General features: G+C 38.0%; 1 protein-coding gene across 2 annotated transcripts in view; it reads left to right on the forward strand.

Annotated features, from left to right (window-relative positions):
• The first annotated feature begins 2,740 nt into the window (after positions 1-2,740).
• The window catches only part of PICALM (phosphatidylinositol binding clathrin assembly protein), a 40,121-nt gene continuing 33,923 nt past the window's right edge, over positions 2,741-8,938 (forward strand). The window contains exons 1-4 of one of the 2 annotated variants that reach the window (XM_010143622.1): positions 2,741-2,753; positions 3,920-4,098; positions 6,304-6,379; positions 7,643-7,745. In XM_010143622.1, the coding sequence (XP_010141924.1) occupies positions 3,979-4,098; positions 6,304-6,379; positions 7,643-7,745 (299 nt within the window). In that variant the 5' untranslated portion in view covers positions 2,741-2,753; positions 3,920-3,978. Of the gene's footprint in view, positions 2,754-3,919; positions 4,099-6,303; positions 6,380-7,642; positions 7,746-8,938 lie in introns of those variants that run through there. The other variant, XM_010143620.1, reaches the window with a different exon arrangement.

Here is an 8,938-nt window from a genome sequence, read left to right on the forward strand (position 1 = left end):
CAATTGCAAATCTTTAGTGTTACTGAAATGTCTGTAGACCAGACCTATGTTACAATGCCTTCAAAAATCTTTGGTTTGTTGGAAAAAAGCTATAAATGCAAATAAAACTGATTTATGTGAAAGTAATTTAGCAGTAAAAGGCTTAACTGTTACAACAAAAAAACAAACTAGAACATTTTTCCAGGAAAATCCAGTTTTGAGATCTCTGCTGGAATTTGGTATATGATTTAGTGTAGGTAGGTGAATGGAGTTCTTCAAAGCATCAGTTTTATAGATCACTTAAATAGGTCTAAGCTTTTGAAATCTTTAGAGTTACACTCATGTTGGACTACTCTTTTGGACTTGACCTTCCTTTGTACGTAACTTCCCTGTTTTTGCCTATCTCCGTTTTCTAATTCTCTTTCCATAGACGAGACATAAAATTGTAAATTACTTCAGATTGGAAGGGACCCCGAAAGGCCCTCTAATCAATGCCCTGCTTAAACCATGTAAAACTTTAACAGATCTGGCTGCTTACAGGCTCGGTGCCTGACCACTTCCATTGTGAAGATTTTTAATTTCTTCATCTGATAGGAATTTCCCTTGTTGCAGCATGTCTGCAGCCTCTCACCCTTCTGCTGTCAACTTCTAAGAAACATCTGACTGAAGACAGTATTCCTGTTCACACTCCCTGCCTTTAGCCTTCTGTTCTGTAGATGGAATAAACCCACTTCCTTCAGCGGCGTGTTGTGTATCATGTGCTCTAAACCCTGGCCATCCTGATGGCCACCTTCTGGGCTGTCTCCAGTTCCACCCATGAATGTGACGGTGCATTTGTAGCTGTGTCAGCTTCCCTCCTGCAATTTGCCCAGCCAGCTGCAAGCTTATCTTAAAATACTTGTTACAAACTGCTGCTGCTTTTGAAACAATGATTAATGTCTATTGTTTATTATCTATATACTGTGTGTCTTGTGCTGTGGAAGTTGTAGCTTTTAGAGTTGGGAAGGTGGTTTGTTCTTCACAGGAGAGTTTGTTTCAGCTGTGAGGTGGTGTGGACAGTAATGCGGGACAGTAGAGAGTGCCTTTCCTTTCTGTAGTATTGATGGGGTAAGGATTTGATCCTCCTCTCCTGTGACAAGATGTTCAAAGGTGAAACAGTCATGACACCTTCACCAAGGGTTGTCCTTCTTTCCCTTTTTTGCTTTCTTGATCGTTTTTTATCGTGTTTGGTTCTTTTTTAATTCTCTAAGGTTAAAGCTGCTCCACTTAGTGCCGTGCCCCTTGTTATGTACCTGCCTGTGGCATTGCTCATACTGTGCCCAGTAACTAACAGTCTTGAGATATGTTGCTTTGGGCACTTAGGTTTCAAAATATGTAGCTAGTATTTTCTTAGGTGGGTGTGAGACGAGTTGTGTAAAGTGTAGGATGTGAAAATAATTATGTATTTGTTCCTCTCCCTTAATGAAGGGTGTCTGTGGGAGTAGGATAAATAAGCAAGAACATTGTATGTGACAGTCTTCCTGAACAGGCAGTGCAGCAGTGTGGGATGCAGGGTACTGCCTGCGCTTCTGCTGTGCCTGTGCTACACTGCTTGCTTGCACCATGGGGAGCACAAAAATTGCTGGTCTAATTTGGATTTAACTATGCAAATGTTTCTTTACCTAATTAGCATTGCTCAGACAAATACTTTCAAAGAAACTTTTAGCTAGATGTAACTGTTCTGAAATATATCCGATATGGGGGCTTTTGGAGTATCAGGACATACCAGACTATTAAGCATCTGTGGTGCTCAACCTGCATTTTGTAGAGAAAGAAACTTCGTGTTTTGCTAAACTTGTAGTAACTGTGGTATCACATGATCCCTTCCCTTGTTTGTGTTTGCAAATTTATTTTCTTCCATTCAAGGCTAGACTTGCCTGTGTACTTCTGTTCCTGCGTAAGCTCTCTCCCAGGTGGCTACTAGTTCTCCTTCCTAATGTGCCTGTCTTGTCTCCCACAGTCCCCCGAGCTCATTCATATGCTTTTCACATGAACACTCATCAGTTCTGAGGGATGAATTTCTGCTGGGTTACAGAGCCTGTTCTCTTACACATTGTGTCAGATATCAAGACATTATTTGAAAGTCCAGTGGTCTTTTGGAAAGCATTTCTTCTGGTACAAAATATCATCTAGAATGAATATAATGTTTTAAATCATTTTAGATAGTGGATTTTCAAGTGGCACCTCTTTCTTTGTTACTGCTGACTAGTTAAATGTTACATTTAAGAATGGAAGTTCTTGCTTTCTAATATACAGTTCCACCTCTTAGACCAAAATGTATGACTTGACATCCTGCAGTGCATATACCCTTGTATTTAATGGGCTTTCCTGCCAGATACTCTTGCACAGAACTGCTCCTGTTATTACTTAGGTGGGAAGACCTGAAGAGCAAGAAGCTGCAGGGCTTTGTTTTAATGATCCAGTTCAGAGCATGTCTCTTGCTGAGTAATATCCTAGCATTGTCTTAACAGCCCCAAATCATCATCCAGTAATAGATAACTGTGACTTAAATGAGGTCATGAATGCCTGTAGTCATCAGTTTTACTTGTAGATAAAGAAATGCTAATCTCTCCATCTCATTACATTTTGAATGTGGAAATCATTTCCTGCTTGCCTCCTGTAATACTTAAGCTGGTAAATAGCAGCTCTTTTGGTTCTGACAGTAGTAGTTCGGAGTTTGTGGTAGCCGTGCTTACCGGCCTCTCTGGCTGAAGGAGGGTCCTGTTGTTCAGGAGTCTTTTGTGATGAATGGTTGTTTGTAGCAAGATATAAAACTGTGTTCAAAGGCTAAACGGATGTTTCCAGTTAGTCTTAATAGCACGTAGACAGGCAGGCATAGGCATTAATTGAATCTTGATCTTTATTGAGCTATGGACTTTGGCAGGCTGGTAGTTGGAGTAAGCACACGGTCTTATTTTGGGGGTGGCAATAGCAGTAAAATGTCATCAGTACCATGTCGCATTAAGTTAAGCTTCAAATGAAATGCCGGCAAGCTGTGTTATATCACATGTGGATGTTAAAGTTGATGCTTCCGTTGTACTTGTCACTGAAGCATCGTGATCTTAAGTCATCACTTCCTTCATCAGCCTTTAGAAGCAAATTACTGGATTATTACATATTATTATATTGGTTGCATTCTAAATATGGCTCCTTGTGGTTATACAGTTGTGACAGTAGCAAGTCTAGGATAAAGGTAGACAGGATAACTTTAACAACTGTTTGAAGAGTCGCTAGCTCTTGTCTGTTGGACAAGTTCAACAAAAATTGGATAGCTCTTTTTAGCTAGCCAGCCTCAGGTTTTGCTGTGCTCCTAACCACCTTTTCAGTTAACCAACCCACTTGATTGAAACTAAATGAATTCATCAGTTTTTCTGGCATTGTAAGCTAGAGGCTCCTTTTTTCACTTAACATTTTCTCTGTCCTTTTGAAGGTGTTGATTGCATTGCCTCCAGACTAAGCATTATTTGAATCTTTTCTTACTCATATTGAACCAATGTCTAGAAGGGTTTATTGGCCCATTAACAGGCCAAAAATCTGAGGTTGCAGTTAGTTCTAGTCATAATCTTCCAGTAAAACTTGATTAAATAGTAGCAGGTGAGAATTATTTCACTATTTGATGCTTTAGATGCTTCAAAGCTGGGAGTTGTTAGTTAGGAATAGTCTAAGTCTTTATGAAACTTCTATTCCAGGACCTTGTAGGCAACTGCAAAAGCAATTGAGGACCTTGAATCTTGGTAGAAGCAGAGTGGAGTTTGTATTACAAGGCTCTGGTAGAGCAGTGACACAGTGCTTTTCAAGAAATGATTCATTTTAATGGAAAGCCTCTCAGTTTTCATAGAAAATAGTACTGTATGAAATAAGTGTACTACTTTTTTTGTATGTTCTTTTCTCGATCTTCCTTCACAGAACTCAAAAATAACAAAATTCTATATTGCAGATTTAATCCAGTGCACAAATGAGATGAATGTGAACATCCCACAACTGGCAGACAGCTTGTTTGAAAGAACTACCAACAGTAGCTGGGTGGTGGTCTTCAAATCCCTCATCACAACCCATCATCTAATGGTGTATGGAAATGAGGTAATAGAAAAAATGATGTGTCTGAGAATAGTTATAGCACTTAATTCTTACAAATGTCAGCTAAATGCTTCCACTAATAATCTTTGCAAGAAAATCTTTATTTTTACATTTTTGTATCTAACTCTGCATGAACACAGGTCTCGTTATATGTTTGTCTACTTAGTTTGTTCCTACTTTGAAGCTGGGAACTGTAGAATCAAAAGGAAGTGTCCTGAATGCTGGAGGCACCTTTTTCTTTGGTGTTATTCTAACAATAAACAAACAAACAAAAAACCCCCACTCAACTGAATTAACTTAAATGGGACTCTAAAAGCTGGAACTGGAAGGATTTTTGGGTTCATGCTCTAGCTAATGCAGATAGTCTTCTCCTAGATAACTTGATTCTGAAGTGATTTCCGTGATCACCCCCTAACCTTTTACAGTGAAGCCAGGTGTGTGCCTATAAGCTGGCTTTGAGTGTGAACATCGAAGTAACACCAAATACTGGAGAACAATTAAACAAAACCATAGTTTACACAAAAAGGAATAAGCTTGTTTTGTTCCACAATTTGAATTCTGTGGAGCTTTATTATTTGAAACGCCAAGCACAGCAGCAGCTTGAATTTTCAGCTTTTGAAAAAACAAAACCATACTTTTAAGGCTTTCTTAAAAATTGTTTGTAAACATTTCTTTTTACTGCAAAGAGTCATTGTAATGTAAGCTATGTGAATTTTGGAATTGAGCGAGAGCTTTAGAAAACTACAAGCGGGGTTTTATAGAGAGAACTAAAACTTTTCATTCCAGGTTGCATTCAGTGCTTCTACAGGTGATGTAACTACTTCCTCTAGCTGAATGGCTGGGGTTTGGGGGGGTTTTAAGCTTTTGGTTTTGTTTTATATATATGTATATATATATATAGCTGCAGAGTATGTCTGGTCTTGGTGAAAATCTGTTCTTTGAAGCTAAGTAAGCCACAAGAGGGCAAACGTCTCATGTTCACTTTGAGCATTATCACTGGAATAATTGACAGTTTCAAAATAGACTCTATACACTTATGCTGAGCGTGTACTTCGACTCATAAGTTTTAAAAAGATACCACTACACTTCATAGTAATTAAAGGTGTTTTATGGAACCATTGGCTGAAATCATTTCCATTTTAAGAATAAAACCAATAAACATGGTTTGCCTGCCAAGTGCATTACAGAAGTAATGAGGAGGGTAAAATGCTGCTCAAGATGGATCTTTTCACAGCTAGAAATAGTACTGAACAATAATGTGGAAATCCAGCGCTTACAAAAAAGCCTACAAGTTTATAGAGAATCTGTAAGTCCCTTTGAAAAACTGGAAAGCGCTTGGTCCTCTAGCTTTTGCTTAATTCATGTATAGATAAATACTGAGTGTTTTTACTCTTAATTTTCTTTCCTGTGTAACCTCCGTATATGAAGATAATTCTGTAGCACGTTACACTAATCAGAACTATTTTTTCCTCTGACAAAATGTTACTGCAAGGGAATGATTGGTTTATTTTTATAGCAGCTCTCTATGTAGTGTTTCATAAGACAGAATTATTTTTCCTCCTAAATTAAGATATGGTGCCAGTAATCTGAACTGTCTTTACAAGATGAAAATAGTGTCATTCATTTTGTGAAACATAATTTGGAATTACGTGTACTCAATGAAATGTACTAAGTGTGATACTGTGTTAATGCTTTATATGGATTTTTCTGATTATTTAATTCTTCATTTATAAGCAAACTAACATTTTTATCAGCTTGTTTTCATATTTAAGCTACATACCGCTACATACCGCTACATACCATTGCGCTGAGCAAAGATGCCTTGTCTAATTGGTAAAATGGAATCAATTGTATAAAATTGAAGTTAGTCAAACAACTGGGAGCATGTAAAATGAGAAAATGTTGGGGGGATTTTTTTCAGAAGTTTCCAGTTCCATATTCTGGCTTTAAGTTTTTCAGTCAGAGGCCTTTGTACAGTATCTGTGTAACTTGGCTTTGTTCACAGATCTCTACACAAAAAAATAGTAACCAGCTTCATTTGAAAATTTAGCTGAGCTTTTGTGATTAGTTTCCGGATTTGAAATTGGTCTTAAAACATAAAGCTGAATTTCATAAGCTGGATAAAAAGACTTTCTAGCCCTTTCTAGCTACCTCAGATCCAGTTCATGGGCAATACAGTAAAAGCATTTCAATTTTTCTTTCACCTAGCGTTTTATCCAGTATCTGGCGTCCAGAAACACGTTGTTTAATTTGAGCAATTTCCTAGACAAAAGTGGATTGCAAGGTAAGGCAGCTTTTTCATTAAAGTTAGTCCTGTGCTGGGGGGCCAGTGAATACATCTTGGAAACTCTAATGACCGTGTCACTTAAGAATTAATTTTTGTGTCTGTTTTACCCCAGACTGCATTTCTTAGTTTGAAGTTCTGTTGTGGCATGGTAGAAGCTGTCTGCTGGAGGAAATTGTTGCATCTTTTAGGGAAGGTTTACTTACAAATGCCTGTAACTTTTGGCTAAACAGATCTGACTTTGTGTTCCTCCTGTTTCCAAAGAGATTTCTGCATTTGCAGAGGTGTATTTTGATTAGTAAGTTAAATTTTAAAAATGCATCATACCGACATCAGATGACATGAGCATCTCAGTGAAACAAGGACTGTGTCTAAAAAAAAAAAAAACAAAATAAAGTAAACCTTTTTGCAAATTGTTTGAAGAATATTTCCTTCCATCTTTGAGACAAATTCTGTGGGAAACTTTCTCTGTGGTTCAGGTATTTCAGCTGAAATACCTGAAACTGTTACTCCACAGTTCAGTGCAGTTCTGACCGTATGTGTAGCTGTTGGGTTTGTTTTTATTTTTTTTTCCCCTGGGATGGTTTCTTTACTTTCTGCTTCACTTTTTGTATAGCTGCTTCTAATTTTTGCCTCAAGTGTGCTACAACAGGCACGCAGAGTGGCTGCCTGGGCGCAGAAATCTTCTCAGTAATAACCAAAGGTCTACCAAATTGCCTCATTTTATTGGGTCTTCATGTCCACAGTCTCAGTATAGATTATGAACTGATCTTTTTCTTGGTCTGTATCCTTAGACTGACAGTTACCAAAATATTCCTATCACCACTCTTTTAACATACGAAAACTTCTGTCGTGTCTTAATGAATCCTCCAATGCATTTTTTTCTGTTGAGTTATAAATGAGAGAATGTGTTGCAGAGTTGATGTCAACATCTTGGGTCCATCATATAATTGGTTTTGGCAGTAATTTCTATCATAGTACGAGAGAACTTGCATAAAAATACTTTGGTTTGCTTTTGGAAGTCATTTCCTTAGGAAGTGAAGTGTAAACTTCTATGTAGTCCAGGTCTTCTAGATATTTGCAGTACTGTCTGATTTACAAGAATACAATGACAGACATGGTCTTCCTAAAACAGATTAACTGTACAAAACCAGGCAAAAATATAATTAAGCTGTCTTGTGTTAATACCTTGCACTTTGTTTAGAGTAAGGTTCTCAATCTTTTGAGTGGGTAAGTAATAAGCTTCTGAAACTTGTTTCTCAGGTTATGACATGTCAACATTTATCAGACGGTATAGTAGATACCTGAATGAAAAAGCAGTTTCCTATAGACAAGTGGCTTTTGACTTCACAAAAGTAAAAAGAGGGTAAGAACTGTATTTTTTTTTTTCCACTTATCTTGAGATTTTGTCGTATGTCCAGTAATTCAAGGGGAAAATACCAGTGGTGGCACCAGCTTAGTACAGACACTAATGTCTGCTTTTCTTGGTTGACTGCCTCCCTTGACACACAAAGGCTCAACTGCTCCATTGTGTATGTTGAAAAAAATATTTTACTTCAGTTGTTGGAATTTTACTTCTTTAAACATTAGCAGCTTAATATAAAGAAATGGAAAATGGTATGCATCAAAGTATAGATCAAAAAAGTAGAAGTTTGGACAAATATTCCATGATGTATCACCAGATTAATTTATCTTGCAAGTAGGATAGGGTTCTATGCAATTTGCTTGTGTTTCCAGCTCTGGAATGGTTAAATGACAGGTGTTCTGTGGAACACCTTGCAGTTCTTCCTGGTGTTTATCTGTTCTTGGCCCAGACATCTGTGTGAAGTTTACTACCTTTGTTAAGGGTATTGTGATTGAACACGACATTGTAGTGGATGCTGTTCTGTCTACAGGAATTAAAAGTTGCCCTGGAAAGTGAGTTCATTTAAGAGAAACCAGTTGTTTGAGACCAGGTACCTGTTTATATGTAAAATAACACAGTGCAGAGCGCTAGCAGTTGGGTGAATTGCGTGTTATAGTGAATGATGGAATTAATCTACAGATCTTTTCCATTGGGAAGGCTGGGGAGCGTGTACTGGTCATGGCTAAGAACCTTCCCATCTTTGTTCATCATCTCTGAATGCAGTGCTTCTTGAAAGCCTTAGTTTAATTCTTAACCCACAAAAATCTCAATATTGTTAAAGAAGCTAACTGCAGTAGTGGGCTGTCTGATGGTATCTTGCATTAATGTTACAAAAGCATTTGAAATTGGCCTGAGAACACTGTCCAGATCCCTTAAGCCTCCTTGCTAGGACTGTACAGTCCATTTGGTTGTGAAATGTTATGGTAAAGTAAAAGAACATTTGGGCTCCTTTTGCTTTCTGCCTGAAGAGATGGTCAGAGTACCCCAACACCACAAAACACTTGGCCTTTCCCACATACAGGATGAGTGTGTGATCGGGTGGGTGCAGATACACCAGAGATACGGAATTGTTTTATAATCAGGTGGTTTAGGCCTAATGAGGTGAATTGTTTAGCCCACAGCACGTGCCTGGAGATCCTTCTGTGTGCCAGCAG

Source organism: Buceros rhinoceros, unplaced genomic scaffold (assembly GCF_000710305.1).
Source record: "Buceros rhinoceros silvestris isolate BGI_N320 unplaced genomic scaffold, ASM71030v1 scaffold7089, whole genome shotgun sequence".
NCBI classification, from domain to species: Eukaryota; Metazoa; Chordata; class Aves; order Bucerotiformes; family Bucerotidae; genus Buceros; species Buceros rhinoceros.